The sequence below is a fragment of the Penicillium diatomitis genome, assembly GCF_028827545.1.
Source record: "Penicillium diatomitis strain IBT 30728 chromosome Unknown utg000002l_segment0_segment0, whole genome shotgun sequence".
Taxonomy (NCBI): Eukaryota; Fungi; Ascomycota; class Eurotiomycetes; order Eurotiales; family Aspergillaceae; genus Penicillium; species Penicillium diatomitis.
The window spans coordinates 2,958,567-2,978,608 of record NW_026623174.1 but is presented as its reverse complement, the minus strand read 5'-3'; the positions used below and the strand labels follow the sequence as shown (position 1 = coordinate 2,978,608).

The 20,042-nt window shown below is 51.6% G+C and overlaps 6 protein-coding genes across 6 annotated transcripts; 3 read left to right on the top strand and 3 right to left on the bottom strand.

The window, feature by feature from the left end:
* Positions 1 to 338: 338 nt before the first annotated feature.
* Positions 339 to 1,724, bottom strand: N7539_002118 (actin-related protein 2/3 complex subunit 2; the record flags this gene model as incomplete). The annotated part of the gene is made up of 5 exons (XM_056931721.1): positions 339 to 418; positions 469 to 687; positions 750 to 891; positions 968 to 1,496; positions 1,594 to 1,724. Coding segments are annotated over 5 exons (1,101 nt in total), but the record flags the coding sequence as incomplete, so codon positions are not given.
* A 121-nt stretch (positions 1,725 to 1,845) lies between these two features.
* N7539_002117 (snoRNA-binding rRNA-processing protein DIP2) lies at positions 1,846 to 4,863 on the top strand (the record flags this gene model as incomplete). Its single annotated transcript, XM_056931720.1, has 3 exons — positions 1,846 to 1,862; positions 1,922 to 2,176; positions 2,247 to 4,863. The coding sequence occupies 3 exons, from the start codon at positions 1,846 to 1,848 to the stop codon at positions 4,861 to 4,863; spliced, it is 2,889 nt and encodes a 962-aa protein (XP_056793751.1).
* A 1,365-nt stretch (positions 4,864 to 6,228) lies between these two features.
* N7539_002116 (metalloendopeptidase WSS1) lies at positions 6,229 to 7,596 on the bottom strand (the record flags this gene model as incomplete). Its single annotated transcript, XM_056931719.1, has 2 exons — positions 6,229 to 7,255; positions 7,313 to 7,596. The coding sequence occupies 2 exons, from the start codon at positions 7,594 to 7,596 to the stop codon at positions 6,229 to 6,231; spliced, it is 1,311 nt and encodes a 436-aa protein (XP_056793750.1).
* Positions 7,597 to 8,839: 1,243 nt separating this feature from the next.
* N7539_002115 (DUF1776 domain-containing protein) lies at positions 8,840 to 10,372 on the top strand (the record flags this gene model as incomplete). Its single annotated transcript, XM_056931718.1, has 4 exons — positions 8,840 to 8,872; positions 8,944 to 9,286; positions 9,359 to 9,522; positions 9,587 to 10,372. The coding sequence occupies 4 exons, from the start codon at positions 8,840 to 8,842 to the stop codon at positions 10,370 to 10,372; spliced, it is 1,326 nt and encodes a 441-aa protein (XP_056793749.1).
* Positions 10,373 to 10,887: 515 nt separating this feature from the next.
* N7539_002114 (uncharacterized protein) lies at positions 10,888 to 11,911 on the bottom strand (the record flags this gene model as incomplete). Its single annotated transcript, XM_056931717.1, has 2 exons — positions 10,888 to 11,298; positions 11,465 to 11,911. The coding sequence occupies 2 exons, from the start codon at positions 11,909 to 11,911 to the stop codon at positions 10,888 to 10,890; spliced, it is 858 nt and encodes a 285-aa protein (XP_056793748.1).
* A 3,609-nt stretch (positions 11,912 to 15,520) lies between these two features.
* N7539_002113 (tetratricopeptide repeat protein) lies at positions 15,521 to 18,836 on the top strand (the record flags this gene model as incomplete). The annotated part of the gene is made up of 4 exons (XM_056931716.1): positions 15,521 to 15,572; positions 15,796 to 16,028; positions 16,420 to 18,596; positions 18,680 to 18,836. 4 exons carry the CDS (start codon positions 15,521 to 15,523, stop codon positions 18,834 to 18,836), a joined length of 2,619 nt encoding a protein of 872 aa, XP_056793747.1.
* Between the last annotated feature and the right edge of the window lie 1,206 nt (positions 18,837 to 20,042).

The following is a 20,042-nucleotide window of genomic DNA, read 5'->3' as shown; positions in this document are numbered from 1 at the left end:
ACTGATATTGCCTGGTGTGCCAATGGCGGTGACAGCTTTCATGACAATGGTCAGCGAGTGCATGTAGGGAAGGAACAGACATACAAAAGAGGAAGGTGCACATGCGTGATAGAGTATCTGAAGTGTAGCACCAAGCCCGCGTCCTTCCCATGGCTATCATACAACTAGACCTCGCAGAGAGTCGATCTCCCGCTTGGCATTCTGAAACAAGGAAATTTGTCACAGGCATGGCTTGCCTCAGACTTTTACTCAAAGACAATAGTAAAATATGGAATCGAAATGCTTTGCTGTCATGAACGCTCGCCTCCAGGGTGATATCACAATAGTCAACGAAGATTCTAGTTTTGAACACGGAATGTTCGCCCACTCGCTGTCTTACGCTCCCGATCTTCATTCTCAGGTCTAGCACGGTTGAGAACTGAATATTGTCAGATAACAGGCTGACTTCAAGCCCAAGAGACCACATACCTTGCAGGAAATCAGCTGTGCGCTTCCTCATGCGCGTGTGGATATAGGCCTGTCGTTTAGTGTCAGCGTCAGGGCGAATGTTGTGGCTTTCCAATGTAGTCGTATCAGCTTGTCTCACCTTGGATGCTTTGATGTGGTAGTGAAAGTAATCGCGGAAGGTCTGGATGTGGGAAATATTCTCATAACGGCGCTGAGGCGTCAGGTGTCGAGGGAATAGCACTGTTCAACCAACACTTAGTGCGCCATCTTAATAGCGAGGGGTCCATCAAGAATAGACTGACCGAAAGTGACGTAACTCATCTCTCCCTTGACCGCGTTCTCATGTCCTGGCAGGCCCTGCAGCTCAAGAGGTGGATCGCTGCGGAAAAGTACCTGAGGAGCGTTTTGCAATGTAACGACTCGGCGTCGCGCATCGACAAATTCCTTAAAAAATAAGAACATGTTTGCCGGGAAGAGAGGTGGCAAGATGCTTTGCAAGGACGAGGAGTATAATAGTTACCTGCAGGAAGACCTTGCCAAAAATTCGGTCTGTTTCCTCCCGGAACACAGTGCTGAAAATGACAGTCACACGGTCGTAGCTCGCCTTGATGTAGATAGCCTCCTCCTCACGGTAGTGAATTGCCATTACTTCTCCGCCTTCCTGAACGCCCTGCGGTGCTGATTCGGATGTATAGCGCGAAGCCTCCTCCTCAAGCTTCGCAAACTCGTCAAACGCGCGCTCAAAGGGAGCAGCCATGGCATTGCGCTTAAGCAATGCGAGTTTCATGATCAATTCATCTTTCGCTTCCTGTTCCGCGGGCAAGTTTTCAAGATCGACCTGAACCGAGAAGTCGTAGCCGGGTTCGGGAGAGACGATGTAGGGACCGTATTCACGCTCAAGTACTTCCTGGGCGCCATACTGGACAAGCTCCTTGAAACACTTGACATTGATCGAAATAAGAATTTTCGTCTTGGACTCAGGGGTGGAAAGGTGAAAAGTCACTCCATCGAAATCGGAGACCACTTGGTCAATGGAGACGGGGGGAGCACTGCGGGCAATCGTCAGCTAGGTGGGACGGGGTATCCATTGTGCACAATGAGTGGAAAGGTGAGGAGACACGCATGGAGGGGAAGTGAGCAAAGTACCCAGAGAAGCGCTCTGTAAGAAGAGACTGAATCAGTGCGTTTTGATAGTCTAGGAGAAGCATGATGGGCAAGTCAATGCAGCTTAATGCAGGATCACGACAACGTGTGGGCTGGGTAGTTTGGGGAAGGCAGCTATACGATCGTCATGGGCGGTGGGGGAGCCGGATAGGTCGCTGCCGCCGCCCGTAATAATTTTTGTGCTATCGATAGCAGATCCCAATCTCCAAAATTTTTCCCGACAACCCTGCGACGATGGTGAAATCGTACCTGTAAGTGGATCATTTAGAGGTGTGATGAGATCGATGGTCTAATCTTGCTCAATCTACAGAAAATTTGAGCAGTCCGAGACTTTTGGGCTCATTGCCTCAGCAACGTCCAATGCCATTTGGGCAAAGGATGAGCAAATTCCAGGCGCTGCTCGTCAGACAGGCGCCGGTCGGGCAATCGTTGGTGCAAGTGAACAGGTTTTATGCTGGGATGTGAAAAAAGGTGAACTACTTGGTCGCTGGCGAGACTCTGCCTGCAGGGCACAAGTGACCGTGGTCACTCAGAGCAAGACAGACGAGGACTTGTTCGCCGTTGGGTAAAACTTGTCACATCAATCGCCCCCATGCATTGAACACGCTGACTGATTGTATCTACCTTGAAATTAGATATGAAGACGGCAGCATTCGAATCTGGGATTCCCGCACGAGCACAATCATCATCTCCTTTAACGGCCACAAATCTGCTGTTACCCAGCTTGCCTTCGACAATGCCGGTGTACGCTTGGCAAGTGGCTCGAAGGATACCGACATCATTCTTTGGGATCTAATTGCCGAGGTTGGAATTTTCAAACTTCGTGGACATACGGATCAGATCACCTCTTTGAACTTTCTTTTTCCGTCCCAAGACCTTCTGAACGCTTCCGGCCTGAGCGAGCATGCTGGATTCCTCCTTACCACCGGCAAAGACTCCCTGATCAAAGTTTGGGATTTAGCCTCGCAACACTGTATCGAAACACATGTGGCGCAAACAAATGGCGAATGCTGGAGTCTCGGATTGTCTCCAGACCAAGGCGGTTGCATCACCGCTGGAAATGACGGCGAGTTGAAAGTATGGTCCATCAACGAAGGTGTGATGCTCGAGGTCTCAAGGGAAAAGGTAGCTCAGGAAGGACAGCGGATCCTCACGGATCGAGGAACCTTCTACAGGAATGGTAAAGATCGCACTACTGGGATTCGATTCCACCCACGTGCGGACTACGTAGGTTTTCATGGCTCAGAAAGAGCCGTGGAGGTTTGGCGCATCCGTTCCCAGACCGAGGTCCAAAAGGCCGTCGCCCGCAAGATGAAGAGGAGAAAGGAAAAGGAGGCTAAACGCGAGGGCAAGGACGACGGTGCCGAGGCAGAGCAGGTTATTTCCGAGGATCCTGCAGCGGCCCCGGTTACGGAGGTTTTCGTGCCTCATGTCATTGTGCGGACTACTGGCAAAGTTCGCTCTTTCGACTGGATGACTACAAAGATCAGCGGTCGCCTCAACCTCCTTGCCGCAACGACAAACAACCAGCTTGAGTCCTACACTCTGGTGACGGCAGCGAAGAAGAACAAGGAGGAGGAAGATGGCGATTACACCAGGACTCTTGCCGTTGAACTTCCAGGCCACCGTGCAGATATTCGATCAGTTGCGCTGAGCTCCGAGGATCGCATGCTTGCTTCGGCCTCTAATGGTAGCCTCAAGGTCTGGAACATCCGTACTGGCACTTGTTTGCGAACACTGGAGTGCGGTTATGCTCTCTGCTCTGCGTTCCTTCCGGGTGACAAGATTGTGGTGGTGGGTAACAAAAATGGTGAATTGGAAGTGTTCGATATCGCGTCTTCAACTCTGCTTGACACCATCAAGGCTCATGACGGGCCAGTCTGGTCTCTTCATGTTCACCCCGACGGCAAGTCCATGGTTAGTGGCAGCGCGGATAAGACTGCTAAGTTCTGGGAATTCAAGGTTGTGCAAGAGGAGATTCCCGGTACAAAGCGCACCACGCCACGTCTGAAATTGGCACATACGAGGACACTCAAGGTGAACGACGACATTCTTAGCCTGCGTTTCTCCCCCGACTCACGGCTGCTGGCCGTGTCTCTATTGGATAACACAGTGAAGGTGTTCTTCGTGGACTCTTTGAAGCTCTTCCTCAATCTCTACGGTCATAAGCTTCCAGTGTTGAGCATGGATATCTCCTTCGACAGCAAGATGATTGTTACGTGCTCTGCCGACAAGACTGTCCGACTATGGGGTCTTGACTTTGGTGATTGTCATAAGGCATTCTTGGCCCACGAGGACAGTGTCATGGCAGTCGCATTTGTCCCGACCAATCGGGAGCAGAATGGTCACAACTTCTTCAGTGCAAGCAAGGACAAGATCATCAAGTACTGGGATGGAGACAAGTTTGAACAGATTCAGAAACTGAGTGGACACCATGGAGAGATTTGGGCGCTGGTCATCAGCCACGACGGCGAGTTCATCGTGAGCGCCAGCCACGACAAGAGCATTCGTGTTTGGAAGCAGACCGATGAGGAGCTTTTCCTGGAGGAAGAACGCGAGAAAGAAATGGAGGAGGCATACGACAGCACTCTCACTGCCTCACTCGAACGGGATGAAGAAAATGAGGATGGTGAGAAGGCGGAGGCAGCAGATGCCGGTAAGCAGACCACGACCACCCTCATGGCGGGTGAGAAGATTATAGAGGCGCTCGATCTCGGCATGGAAGACCTCGAAATCATGCGTGAATGGCGAAAGGTCCAGGCTAGAAACCCCAAAGCCGGTGCTGCGCCACCCGACCGCAACCCAACTTACATCGCTCTGGGCAACATTTCTGCAGAGCAGCATGTGTTGAACACTGTGCAGAAGATCCCCGCTGCCGCCTTGCAAGACGCCTTGTTGGTTCTGCCGTTCTCCAAGCTACCCTCGCTCTTCACCTTCCTCAACATCTGGGCGGAGCGCGAGTGGAACGTGCCTCTTACCTGCCGTGTGCTTTTCTTCATGCTTAAAACACATCATCGACAGATTGTGACGAGCAAGTTGATGCGACCCATGCTTGACAGCATTCGCGTCTCTCTCCGGAAGGTTCTGGCACGCCAGAAGGATGAAATGGGTTTCAACCTGTCCGCTTTGCAGATTATCGGCAACCAAATTCGGGAGCATACTACAAAGGATTATGTCGACGAGGAGACATTCACACCTGTCCAAGAGAGCAGCGGCACCGGCAAGAAGCGTCAATTCCGGAATGTTGCCTGAGTTGGCCGATATTCTCGAGCATGTCAATAGGCGTTTTGGTTCACCCCGTGGTCATTTTTTCATTTTGGGAAGTCGTTTCTTGCATATTTCTTTCGTTTCACAAAAAGTCCTATATCCTTGCGAGTCTCGAGATCAAGATTATGGGATGTATGATACTGCATTATGGCCTGAACATATAACTCATTCTAATTCAGAATTACCCACGTCTCTGTCAGTGTTTATTGGAATAGAGTAGGGTTGTTCATTCATCATTTATGCTAAATTTCGAATCTATTTGAACCGAAAAGGGCATTCCCCCGCTTATCCTATACACACTCGCTCAGGCTGGTTTATCTCGAACGGTATACTTATTCACTGAAAAGCAACAGAATGTTAGCATGTTGCTGATCCCTTCCAACGGAGACAAGAGTTTGCCCGAAGACCACGGCAGAGGATAACTGAATCGCGAGTGTCAAAAGCTTCTTCAGCCGAACCATTATAAGCATCGACGACAGACGGTAACCACTTTGGGCCCTAACTGCCATACCTCTTCCGGCTCTTCCTAAAAAAATTCGGTTCATTGATAAGGTCTCATCATCGAAGCTTTTTCTTGACGTGCGAGTTTTCATCTTCTTTTTCCAGTTGTCCCATGCTTCGGTCTTCGTCAGTGACACATGCGATTGTGATTGTGAAACGTACCTTGACAGAGCTTGAAGCTTTAGGTCAGTGACTTGAGCATTATCAGTCATGATCCGTACTGCTTGGAGTATTCGGGAAAAAAGAAAGGGCACTCGGGAGAAGAAGAAGAGTCAAGGAAGCGAGGATTGGCGAAATTAATTGGTGGAGCTAGTGCGGATTAGTCATTGTCACTACTACGGCTGAGTACAGAGACCACAATGGGAAATCAATACATGCCTCGGCATTATTAACGGCTGTAATTGATTGCATGCAAAAGGGAGCCCTGAACGAAGCGACATGGTAGTCTAACTGTCTACCTCATTTCAAATTCCTTCTCCTGTCCAGTAACTGCGAGTTTTAGAATTTGACTCTACATATACGGAGTGTAGTCAATTTCCTATGTGATGTATTTGATGCAGTTTTCATCACTGGCTCGAGGGTACGTAGTCTTTGTCTACGAAGTTGTTGGGGCAGACTGCAACGTATATTATAGTAGCTGTATCAAGATTCCGACCACGCCCTCCAATTTCATGAATCTCAGTGGTCAATGCGCGGTTTATTGCCCAAATATAAGAATCGTGTGCACGTCCAGTATAGGGAGAAGGAGAGTGAACTCGTCAATTCGTGAGTCCGCGTCTAATTGATAGGCAGTATCATAGTATCATTATATCATATAGTACAAAGTGGGTACAGCCGAACTGAATACAATTAGGATGACACTTTCAATTTCCCACAAGCGGAACAAGTCCACCAGTGTGTCTCCATAAAGCTCCCACATCGATCGCATAGCCAGCCAAGTGGTCGCTTGCTCGTGTTCTTCTCGATTGAGAGTAAGGAATCCATAGCCCGAGTCCTGTTTTTGAAAGCAAAGTTTCCTTTTGCAGTGCCTTCATCTTTGCCTTCGTCGCGATCATCCTGCAAAGGTCGTTTCTTTGCGTTTTGAGTTGCCGTGGCTGGGTGTGAAGTTGCCTTGCTTTGGGTCACTGTATCTGCAATCGCAGTTGTAGTTGTAGTAGTTGATGGCAGGGGTCTTTCCGCGGCACACGCATCACAGCAAAGAAAACTAGGAGGATTCGTTAGAGTGCAAGTCGTACACGTCCACGGCGAATCATAGGAAATGTTGTCTGCACCGGAGCGCTGTGGTAGGGCTTGCTCTGGATCACGGGCCGGCCGTAGTTCGTCATCAGACGTCCCTGTCTCAGACTGATCTGCAGGATCATTCTCTCTTGGACCGGCGGGATTCTCACGGCTAGGAGGTATATAGGACTTTCCGTATTTCTCTCTTTCTTCCTCTTGGATTAGTTCAATGAAGGCTTGCAATATTGCCTGCTCATTGGCATCATCCTCTTCTGCTTTGGTTTTGAATCCATTCCGTGAAGCTTCTTCGGCAAGCTCGTCGCTTCGATCCGTGCCCGAGGCGCACCCATTCGTGACTTCGAGGCGACGTTGGGCTGCATCGGCACGCAGCTTGCGCATATCTGTGCCACGCAGAACCGGTGCACCACCGAGTCTTTTGCCAGAATTCTTGGCCAGAGCTTTCCGCTGCTCAGCAGCTGCACGTGCTCGTCGACGGGCTTCGTCAAGAGGAATTCTACTCCCACCGAGGCGCTTGCCTTGGGATAAGAATCCCTCTCCTGTATAGCCTTTCATGACGAGCTCCTCGTGCTCATCTCGAAGCTGATTCCACAGTGCATGAAACTTTCTGTCATGCGGCCCGTGTACAATGTGACATAGCCTTGGAAAGGAGGTTAGAAAGGAGTGCGGTGCCACGGCATTTTCGAGGGTCACTCACTCATGTAGCATGGTATCTACAACTTGCTCGATGGGTAAGAATTGCCGCTGGTCTGAGGAATACCGTAGCCTCAAACATATTTTCTGACCATGGTTGACATTCAGACCTAAAAGATTTCTCTGTGAAGGATAGAATTCGCACAGAGCGCCAACTCTCCATGACCGCTGACGCATGATCGGCTTGACAAGGGAGGCGACCTTGCGCAAGATGAAAAGTGCCTCGGACTCGCGCGGACGTTTTTTCTCATGGCGGTATTCTGATATCAGTGGATCCAACTCGAGCATCTTGCAGATGTGAAACGAGGTTCGGGAAGTTGACGATGAACGAGGGACCCAAAGTGTACTCTAGGCAAGCTCAGGTTCCGAATTCACAACGCAGCAGCATTCCTCGAATGACTTGAATGACCTAGATCTGCAACTCCAACAAGTCAGCAGACTGACTTGTCAAAGCACGCGGTGTGAGACACTGATGGCAAGCCAGGAAGAGAAGCTGCAGCGAGAAAGACCCTTGATTTCCTACTGAACGGGAAAATCTATGGGCGCTATATGAAGCTAGAAAAAGAAGCTTCCAGGAAGGAAGGAACGCTCCTTGAGGGAAGACTTCAACAGAAACATCTGAGAGGCTTCCGTCAGAGTTGAAGAAAGCCTTTGACAGGCTGCATGTCGGTGGCGAGCTGGAGCCTACGATCGTAAATCGACCTTGCTGGTATGTGAGGCCTAGTGCCTTGAGCCTCAGGCAGAGATCGCGGCTCTCATCAATGTGGGTCAGTAACCACCTGCATATGTACATCTGATCGGGCAATTCCAAGGTCTATTTCCAGGTCGCATGCAATTGGAAATACACTGTTTAGGTAAGAAATGCACTGTTAGAGACGGGGGACTGAGTTGAAGTAAATCATCGATTGAACTGAGTTCTTGTCTGATTCTCACTTGTACACACGTGACACTACACAGTCTATGTATATACTTGCACTAATGAAATAGGAGACACTTTGAAAAGTAAGGTAGGTACTTATCGCTCATGAGGTTCGTCCTTACCATTGACCTGGTCATGGATAATACCACTTTTTGTACTCTAAATTCTGGTGCTATCCATCCACACAGGTACCTGAATGGTGGTATTGCATTCGACAATACTATCTCCAAACTGCCAGGACGGGATTCACCACGTAATATATCTTGCCAGCGGGCGGCACCGAGTACCCATATCCGCATACTTTATGAGAACTAACTTCTGGAATAGCAGTCCATCATCGCTTTTTTTTCGCATGAATCTAATACTCAGCTCTTTGAAATTGCGGATTCGGACGCCTTCCAATGCTCAGAGTGTATCATGATCTATTGCCAGCACCAAGAAAACATCGTTCAAAGTGGTAGTTTCATTTTGGCTGATTATCGCGTGCGATGTCTCCAATAACATTCAAGGTAGATCACATGATGCGACGGCAAAGTGGGGATCTATCAACTTATCGGCCGCTTTGAGCTTATCGACTCATCGATATTTGCTCTGCATTCCAGCCAAATCACGATGACCAGCGACGACCAATTTTTCTTTGATTACGTGAGTAACTAAGGACCTCATCGGAGAGTTGAGAAGTATCCAGCTATATCTGACACCTGGTGGACTCGCAGCTAGCGTCTATACCCCATGACGTAAGACGATATTCGTTGCAAGTCGCCGACTCTATCGACCGCCAGTTTGACCGCGCCGCTGTTGTGATTCGAGAGACACTTGGCCAGCAAGGATGGCTTCCGGCTTCAGTCCGACCGGCTGTCCGCACGAGGGAGATACGCGCTGCATCTACGGGTCTGTCTGACCGCATACAGGATTGGGTGACTCGGCACCGTGCGCTGAGCTCGGCCCTTGTCGCATTCGTTGGTACTGGGTGCGTTTTGCTGTACGGAAGTAAAAAGTTGAACGGCAAGCGCAGAAAGGCTAGGAGAGCAGGCAACGGGTCACGGAAAGAGGTTGTGGGTAAGACAGCAAAGAACAGAACGATGCATAGGTTGATAGCAGGGGCGCGGGCTTGCTGACACAATGTACCAGTCGTATCCGGATCACCTCACGAGCCTATGACCAGAGCGATCGCAGCAGACCTAGAGCGCCGAGGATATATTGTCTACGTGACGGTCTCGTCAGCCGACGAAGAGATTGTTGTTCAATCTGAACACCGAGCGGACATCAAGCCCCTGTGGCTGGATTTGACTACGGTCGGTTTCTGCGCACCATGCACCAATTTGGGAATCGCGATTCTGACCACTTGCAAATTATTAGACAGCATCGAACTCATCTGACCTGCATCCCTCACTCCACGAGCTCCGAGCCCTCATCACACAGCCTCAATATCCCGTCCCCGGCGTCGCACCGCACACATGCCAGCTCAGCGGTGTCATCATTGTCCCCTCACCGAATTACTCAGCTGGACCTGTCGCTACGATACCAGCGTCATCGTGGGCTGATACCGTGAATGCCCGCATTCTGTCGCCAATCCTGACTGCCCAGATCTTCCTCCCTCTGTTGACCCTCCGCAGCAATAGCAGTGCGCTCATTTTTGCGTATCCCTCCATCTCCTCGTCCCTTTCCGCACCGTTTGCCGGTCCGGAGGTGACAACGGTACGGGCTCTTTCGGGCTTTGCAGCCTCGCTCCGCCAAGAACTTGCTCTTCTTGAGAAAGGCAACGTTGACGTGGTCGAGCTTCGGCTGGGCAATATTGATCTCGGCCCCTCATATAAACCCGGACAGAGTCAGGTCGCGGGGACCGAGGTGCTTGCGTGGAACGCGCAGCAGCGAGCGCTATATGGCTCCCGGTATCTGAACAGCGTTGAACAGCGTCCGGTTGCTTCCGCCGGACCGGCTGCTATCCGTGGATCCTCGGCGCGGGTCCTCCATCATGCTGTGCTGGATGCGCTGGAGCCGGCATCGAAGAATATTTTTGGGCGCCGTGCCCATAAAAGTGCTGTTGTCTACGTTGGTCGTGGCGCGCGTTCTTACAGTCTCATCGGGGATTGGGTACCCAGCGGCCTGGTGAGCTTGATGATGGGTCAGCGTAGCGCGAAGTGATGCGGCCCTATAGTTCCCACCGCGAGATGGAAATGTGGTGAGACCGACCCGAGAGATCACTCTGCCGGTGACGGATGTGACAGCTGTGCTGTTCTTGATTACATGACATTCTTTCAGCCCCAGGCAGAGAGACGCGGGTGTTTCTTCCCATCTACCCACATGGAAAGTCTTTCGGTTCCCCCATTATCAGATTGGAACTACCTATACCCCCACCCTTTATAGCCTTATAATACAGCAAATCTTCCCTCTGATATCCATGATGGGTCAAGATGATTCGACAAGGAGCGGGCAGCTCTCATAAATTAAAGCTTGATATTAGGGTAGCCCCAGGTAGCTGGTGGGCAAGGTATTTTAGGGTTGACAATTCACTAGCCTGACAGCATTCCACGCTTTTGGTCCAGTGATGGAGGAGGCGTCCCAACCCCGCATCCAGATTCTAGTACAGCTCCCGCCCTTGGACTCAATCGCGAGTTATCATCTGTTGTTCGATCCCACAACGTTCAAGCTCACATATTTTACACCGCCGAAGCCTGCTTCATCTCCATCGATGCATCGCGCAATCTCGTCGCATTGTCAAAGTCCCCCGGGCCATGGCGCAGGGGATCCCGCGCAGCACGCTTGATCCTGTCTCCGGTCAGATAGACGCGCAGACGGATCAGGCCCCACGAAACCAGGAACAGGATGAGGATGGCGACGAGGATGCCGAAACAGTAGCCGGTCACGAGGCCGCTCTTGTGGCCGTCGACGCCCGGGTCGAGGAAGGAGTAGGTGTAGAAGCCACTTGTGGCGTGGGTGATGTAGGCGACACAGAGGTAGAAGAGGAGTAAGAGGACGAGGACGGGGATTGCCATCCAGGGGTGAGGTGCGGTGGCGGGCAGGATGATTTCTACCAGGGCGTGGAGAGAATTTAGGCCATGTTGGGAGATCTAGGAGGGTTGTTAGTGAATGAAGACATCCAGATAGCATTAAGAGCTGTGGAGCATCGAGGCGTCGGCAGGTGCGCATGGATTCTCGGATCCTGGGAGATCGATTGGGAGTATCACGCGGGTGGAGGTGAATGTTCTGACGCAAGTGAGGATAGGTGTTACTCACGTTGGACCATCCAGGGAAAATCTCCTTGTAGAAAGGTGCCTTGAACAAGATCGCCCAGAACACGATCGTGACCAGGAACGGGAACGTCGTGATGGTCGCATAGAACAAAACATGCAAGACTCGAAAGACACGCGGCCAGCGATCAAGCAGCACTGACCGACCTGTACGCGCATAGAGTACGGTGTGAATGGTCGCCGTGAGATGATAGAAGCCCAGTCCCCAGTAGGTCAACCAGGTGAAGTAGCTGAAGGACTGGCCGATGGCAGAAGAGTCATCGTGCGATCCATACCAACCCCAGATGGTAAAGATCGTGGTGAAGATGTACAGGGTGGTGAGGGCACGCACTCCGGCCAAGGCCATGGGTGAGAGCAGCCATGAAGTCTCGAAGCGATGCAAGTTGTCGAGGCTGGGATCGGCCCCGAACAGTCGTGCCCAGGAGATGGTCATGATGGAGGAGATGTGCGCAATCCGAGTGTGCTCTTTTACTCCTGTAAATTATGTTTCACTGGATGGACTGGCTGTAGACGAGGCCTTTGGCGGATCTGGAACCCAAAAATGCGAACCAGCTCTGAAGCTCAGCTGTCTAGATCACCGCCCCGGTCTTATCAGCCTCGAGCAGTCAATGCCACCACACTCGAGAACTATACACGAGCAACAACGATGGTCAGTATTCTCTTCCGGCAATATGAGGAGCGAATGAATGGTTGATATAGGTGATCATATGCCGGTTGATCGACCATCGACGAGCAGAAGAGAGAGAGAGGGGGAGAGGACAGACAGAGACAAGGAGAAAAACGAAGTGGTCAGGCGACCATCTCATCGTGAATGCCTCGCAAGCCCCCCAAAAGAGCGCCGTTTCCCGTGGATTGAAGGGAAGCTAAGCCGCGGTGGCTACCGTGCAATGCGGTTTAGGTTGGTTCCACCCTTTGTGCGCCGCTCCAGTCCGGACATTCCATCTTGCAGAGAGGATTCGATCGAGATGCACCGTGTCGGAGGCGTGGTGGATAAGCTTTTCGAACTCTCCGGATCATTTCTCGTGAAGACACTTTGCCTGGCGGACCCATCGTGATAGTCACATGGGGCTCCAGGGAGGCAGGACTCGAGGTTTGTGGCATGTGGCATACATCCTTGCCAAATTCATGCTCTGGGGATAGATCTCTTTGACTTTGGTGTCAACCCGATGTCTTGGCGATTCTCGACTGCATCCTTTCACGGTCGCTTGAAGCCGACCGTTTCAGCCAAGTCGATTGAGACTAATGCAGGTCCGATCCATTTTGCACTGTCGGCGTGGGCCTCACGCTCGGGTGTAACCTCGATCGGGTCTGATTTCCGTCTCAAAGGACCGACCGTGTTAGAGGGAAGGAAAGGGTTTTTTTCTTCTTTTTTATCAAATAGAAGTTTTAGTGGTACGTGGACCATTCGATTGTTTTGCTCCGAGGTCGCTATTTCTAAGCAGCAAACACATGATTCAGGGGAACAAACAGAGCAATCCTCGGTAGAAGACCTGACGGCTACCTATAAAACGTGCTATTCTACTGTAGCCAGAGTAAAAACAATCTGTCTAGGTAGGAGGCAGAATCAGGTACCTTCTCCATGATGATAAGTAAGGTGGGATGTGCATTGCGCTTCCCATTCCTCTCTTACTGAGAACAAGTACAGTAGGAATGTAGAGTGACCGTTGCGCAAGCCTAATTATTTCAGAGTTGAAAGCAGGATGGCAAGCCTCCACGTGAGGAGATGAGCTGTTCTGAGGAAGAAAAGATGCTTGTGCTCCATTTTGCGAGATTCTTGGAGAGTTGACTCAAGTTGACGCGTGTATGTCAATATGGACTTGGAAAAAAAAGCTCGATGAGATGAAGCGAACGGTATAGTAGTACATAGTTAGTGGTACCAGTTTCTGACTGGCCACCGGAGAGCCGAGAGACCAATTTCTCAAGACTGCCTGCTACCATCTTCAACTCCGAAGGAGTCTCCGGACAGGATCCGGCGCTAACTGCTCAGTCGCAATCCAAATTAAGAACAACAATCACAGATCCAAGCGTGAAGAAGACAGACGTATCACAGTAGTGGTAGTTGTCGTCGGGCCAGCATGCCAATTGACCACGCGGGCCAGCCCCATGAGCCCTCAGCAACGCCAGCCTGGATACTTTGGACTCAGGAGACGCGTGGGGCAAGACTGCCATCGAGATGAGGACTGCAACTGGCTCTGCCCGCCCGAGGAGGACAACCTTTTGAAACCGCCCCATCGCCCGCGGTGGGAAGCGGGCCGAGGATGGATGGACGGGAAAGAAACAGGCGCTCTGGAAGAAGCATTCTCCATGTGCCTGATGTTGTAGACTAGGGGGAAGACCCGGTGGTCAATCATCACAATCACCTCTTGCTGTGCTTGGAACCGGTTGTTGACTGATCTGCCACACTCGTGGGTCAGATCTGACGTGATGACGAAGGCGTCGAGTATCCAACCTGTCAACATGGGATTGTAGACGGCACTCAGTGGTGCACCACTGCCCTGGAGCTTTCGCTCCTGCGTCCAGCGAAAGTGACGTGAGTGAACACGTACCACTCCTGATGTCAAGTACTCAGGAGTCAGTACACTGAGTACAGTACTGGCCTGGAATCTCTTCGATCGTGCCCGGTTATTGGTGCTCCTTTAGGCATGGACGGGCATCTCGGTCACAGGGAACTCTTGCCCTGCAATAAGGTCGGCTTCATTGAGGTGGTGAAGCTGTTCAGCGTCACTTGGTCTGGAATATAGTCCGTTAGTCACTACCCCGTGTGTACTACTATGTAATATGTGCTATTGTAGTTTGTACATACTCACTGGGCCATTACCCAGTACACTGAGTACTGTACTATAAAGTATAAACGGCCAACACTCCAAGAGTGTAGCCGCTCTCCAGTCTACACTTTATCGTAGTACTACTCCTAGTCTCCTCCTGAGTAAACAGAGTTTCAAGCCCTGAGCCGTGAGCCGTGAGCCGAGGGGACCCTTGCGCGGCGCGCGGCTCGATGGAATTCTAGAAGAATGCCGATCTTGCGTTTCATGCTCGAAATGACGGAGCAGATAGGAGGTGCGAGCCAGCGTCTCCACTTGATCACCGTCCCCAGAATATGACACGAAATGCAGTCTATCTCATCCTCAGTGCAAGTGCTGCGAGGAGCTGGTCATCAAGAGTGCGAGCATTTGGATCTCTCTCGTCCATGGGTACAGATGGCTGCGCAGTGGCCAAGTTATGGACCTGTGATGCGTATCGGTGGCGCGCCGCAAAAAAATGTCTCAGCGCCTCCAGACTGGTCGGCAAGACTCAAGGTTTTGTTGACTGGCTCGATGGGCCTTGAACTTGATGGAGGACCGACTCTATCGAGTCTCGAGGTGGAATTCGAGTTCGTCTTCATCCCAGTCCGCCCTTCTACGCATCCGCTCAGTGGTTCCCCTCCCAGTTGGACCTTGGTCACTCAAGTCAGAGTCACTAGTATTCAGCAATCTACTGACCTTTGCCATTCGGTACAGTGCAAAACATATTCCGCCCTCTCAGCCTGTAGGCAACATGTTGCATCGGGATAGCCTCGGAGGAGCGTGTTCCTCCAAGACACACCAAGCAGTGAAGCACTACATCCACTACACTGGAGGGGAGTCGTAGCGGATGGTGGAACAATAAGCGAGAGCCAACCGGAATGGCCCAAGAGGACATGAATCTTGGCAAACCACCCCTGAATGAGAGACTCCTGGGCCCAGACAACAACGGCGACCGCTTGGGATGTACACCAAGAAGGGGAGAGATCAATCGAAAGCGTGGAATTCACTCGACAAAGTATCTGGAAAAGCTCATAACCGGTCATAGTGGTCATCACGATATTGTGTCAGTACCACTACTGAGTAGAGTGACTCACTGACATACTACTGAGTGGTGGAAGCATCCTCCTTGAAGCTACCTAGTACAGTACCTCAGGGTAGAGGCCTGGATATCAGGAGTTCAGGACAGTAGCAGGACTACGACCCCCGACAGAGACGCTCTTGAGTGGACTTTAGACAACTAGACACTAAACACTAGTCAAATGGACCAGTGGACCCCCAAATCACTTCCGGTCACGATTTGGGATGTGAGGCGTGAGGCGTGAGGAGTTGAGGAGAATCAATCACAGCACAACAGTAGTGGTCATGTTCGTAGTCGTAGTAGTGTGGTGATGATTACCCTCCTTCTCTGCGTGGAGACCATTGCAGTCCTGATTAGAAAGAAAGAGAGAAAGAGAGAGACTCGGGGCTCACAACTACGACGAGGAACTTGTGGAGTGCACGGGACCATCGAATGATGATGACCTGACTCCCGCAGCGACTGCCTCCTCTTTGGTGCATCGGGGGATCGTCAGGGCCTCGACTGATTCTAACTTTCTGCCTACCGCTCGCCTCCTCTTTCTCGCTGCCCTCTTCGTAAACACGGCCACTCTTTCTTTGTGTCTCTCCCTCTTTCCCTTCTGCGCTAGAATCAAAGCGCTCTCGTCATCGTGCCTTGGGGTCATCTGCGAATTCGACTCGCAAATTATCCCATACTTGTTCAAGACACCTGTGCGACTCGACCCGCGCAAGTCGTCGTTGTCGACTCTACTGTCTTGCCGCCTCTCCCTGTCGTCTCTTCAGGGCTGTCATTCCTTTGGCCTCGTCGCCCTTCCCCGCCCAACGAATTCGACTTGGCCTCCCCCTCCCCCCCCCCTCTTGGCGATTCCTCAACGGAGACAGGAACTGCTCCTGAGTGACGAACGCAGAGTCCAGGGCTGGTGACATTCGCTTCGCCCAATGGGTCCCATGCATGAATCAGATCTTTCGGATTCCGGGTGATTCACGTTACTCAACCTCGTCTTCGCAACCAACCCTGACCCTGCCCTGGCCATTCTCGGATCCACGTGGAGAAGGCCGTACCTGAACGAGCCAACGATTTGGAGAACCAACACCGCACCAGACGTTCGGTCGAACTCGTCTCGACGAAACGAATCAAATCGCCCTTGCCTCTTTCTTCACCACAAATCTCCATGTCGTTCCGCAGGAACTTGGGCGACATCCGCTCCACCTCTCACGATACTTTGCGGGGCGGCTTGCCATCTCCGCGCATCGAACACTACGATGGGGAAGTCCCCCCACGCTATCACCGCTAGATGCCTTCGCAGCACAAGGCCGGTTACTCGCCAAACAACTGGATGAATCGCGCAGACGAGATCGGCGCATGAGCCGATTACCACCCTCGAGCGTCGCGCGATCGCTTTCCATCCCGCGACCGGGATACTTTCGCGCACCCTCGAGCGACTCTCAGGTGGACACCCTGACCCGAAAGCCGACATTAAGAGCTCGCCCCGATCCTGAAGAGCCAAAGTACAGACCCATCTCGGAACACCCCCGCTTCAGTTCCATCTCACACCCCAGTCAGGACGGCGATCCAGACGAGGAGGGGAAAGATGAGTTGGACCAGGACGGGAACGAGGACGAACAGCAGGACACTCCCCGCACTATTATGGTGCAGTCGAGCGCAATGAGTTTCGATATACCTCGCGCAGATTCACCCGAGCATGACCCTTCCTTGGCAACAGGGATAGATGGCGCCTCGCCAGAGTCGGAGGCCAACAATTCACGCATGTCGTCCACGGATTCAGTAGGCCGACTGCTGATTCCCCGCAACCTGGCACCGCCTGTATCTCCCGGTTCTCGTCCGCCGAGTAGGACTCGAGTGCTCAACACCGAAAGCTCCGATGATGACTACAGTAGCTCAAACGGTGGTTCGACGTTTTCAAAGCCGCGCAAACTCTCGTCGGGCAGCGCTGTATCGGCGCCGTACTCGCCTATGTCTAATTATCCCTTCCGGGTTCATCCACGCTCGCCCTCGTTGAGCTCAGAGACCTCTGTCGCGAGCTATCTTCCTCGCCCTTCATTCAATTTCTCACGACCTCTAAGTCGCTCAAGTACAAGTCTCTCAGCACCGGGCCCGTCGGCCACTTCCGAGCCCGCGACGACGCCGACGATGGGCTCACAGCACCAGCGTTGGGACCGTCAGTCTCAGCAATTGCACCGTCCAGGCAAACCGGCGCCCATAATAGTTCCAATAGCCTCCGATGGTACGCCCAAATCCCCTGGTGATGAAGACCAGCCCTCATCAGCCACCTATACCTACGCCAAATACGATCTTCCACGCGGCCGCGCCGTCTCACGCAATTCAGTGGTCTTTGCAGGATTGCAAACCCCTCATTTTGAGTGGCAGGAGCCTCTATTTGAGAATTCGCCGCCTCGACATTCCGAGGAGATTCCACGCTCCGCTCGTACGCCCCCTCCCTCTCACACTCGCGTCGAGAATTCTCCCAAGCCCCATTCCATGTACGAGGTTACAGCAGCTCCGGTGGCAGTGTCGGTGTCAGGCCCGTCACAGTCCTCTGGCGCTGCCCAGGCCCCGGAGTCCCCCCCGAGAGCCGCACCATCGCCCGCGATCGTTTCGCCTCCTCGACCATCGACCGAATCCGCTCGGCCCAAGACGAGTGAAAAGGACGAGACAGTGTCTTCGGCCGACTCAGCTAGCACCCTTCGCCCTCAAACGGCGATGACGCAGGTCAGCAAGACCAGCTCACTCACCTTGACTGCGGACGATCACGTCACCAAGGGTATTGAGTTGCACGAAGCGGGCTCGCTCAATGAATCGACGTACCATTTGCGCATTGCAGCGAAGCAGAACAGCCCGAGGGGAATGCTGTTGTATGCGCTGGCTTGTCGCCATGGCTGGGGTATGCGCGCCAATCAACAGGAAGGCGTGCGGTGGCTGCGCAAAGCCGTGGATTCTGTCGGGCTGGAAATGCTAGCGAATCCCGACGCCCCCGGTGCTTCCCAAGCCAAGGAGCTTGAAAAGGCTTTCAAGACCCAGTTCGCCCTGAGCATCTATGAATTGGGTGTCAGTCACCTTAATGGATGGGGCACCGAGCAGGATAAATCGCTCGCATTGCGATGCTTCGAGATTGCCGGTCAATGGGGTGATACGGATGCCATGGCGGAAGCTGGGTTCTGTTACGCCGAAGGTGTGGGTTGCAAGAAGGATCTGAAAAAAGCCGCTCATTTCTATCGCGAGGCTGAGGCTCGAGGAATGAGCATGGTCGGAAATAGCTGGTTTGTCTTCCGCTCCTGACGTGATTCAAGCACGAAATTGATGTCTGTTCCCTGGTCTTGTTCTCATACTAACGGTCGAACAGGATCTACAAAGCCAAGTATATGGGCGATAATGAGGCCCGTGGAGGACGCTCTCGTGGACGCACTGTCAGCAGTGAGAAAAAGTCAAATAGCGAGAAGAAACCACGCAGCAAGTCGCGCACACGTGGTTTGTTCCAGCGAAAAAAAGTCTGCCGCTGAAGCTTAGTACAGGAATTTCCAAAGCCCTGTATTAGCTTTTCTTTTTCCCACGATCATTCGACTTGACTTTTGTGCCGCCACAATCAGGCCCTCTGCATACGCGGGTCTATTATTTTCTGTTTTTTTATTTTCTGATCTGATGCTTTGTATTGCGCAGCGCTGTTTGTCTCTTCTGGAAACTTTTCAAGTCTTCAGTCGTTCCTTGTGAGATGACCGGTTGATTTTCTTTTCTTTTCACAATTGGCGGATTTATGCGCATCTTTCGCCTTTCCTTTCTTGTCACTTCTTTTTTTGTTTTTGCCTGCTCTCACCTTTTGTATTCATTCCATCCATCTTTATGGATCCTTTTCTGCAGCGCAGCGCTCGTCGAGACCGACGATTAGGGTGCGAGCTCATCGACGTTTTGGAGCGACAGTTATTTTCTTTCGATTCATCCTGGATACCCAACATATTTTGAAAACCCTTTCATCCTTACCCAATTGAGGGCATTGCTCTTCTTTTCCCTTTTCACTTTTCCATTTTGGCCTTCAATCTTGTCACTTTTCTATTTCCGAGACCTGTTGATTGGGATCCTCTTGATCATACTCGACTCCCTGGGACCTGCTCTTTCCGACTCCACATATGAATATTTTTCTTCATTCTCGGCCCTATTCTTTCGGCTCTTCTAAATTTTATTGCGAGGACCCTTCCCGCGAGTCGAGACATCGTTTGAGCCTTGTCGTATATTTCATCTCTTTTTTTTTTGTCGTTTTCACGGTGTGCATATACCTATTACCTAGTCCTTCGTGAAAAAAAATCTTCATCCTTTCATTTGCTTGGGCCGCACACTTTCTCAATTTTCAACTCGGGCCATCCATTCATCTATAATCGATAAGTAGAGTATACCTTTTGAGAGACACATCTCTCTTATAATGGACGAAGACTACGTTTCTCTATCTTTCCCCCGTTTACTTGACCGTTACATTGACGTAGATTGATATAGAGACTCTAGAATGCCACTATGGAAAGCCGACAGTACTGATGGTAAGTAGGGGCTTCCCAACCGAAATGAGGCCAACGTCCTCGATCGCCGATGGATCCTTAGCGCGATACTCAAGTCAGATCTGGCGACATGGACATGACATACTGCTACCTGCACAGGATCGAGGATATCCAAGTGGCGAAATCTGTCTTGATTCATCATAGGCTACCCGACGACCTGAACCT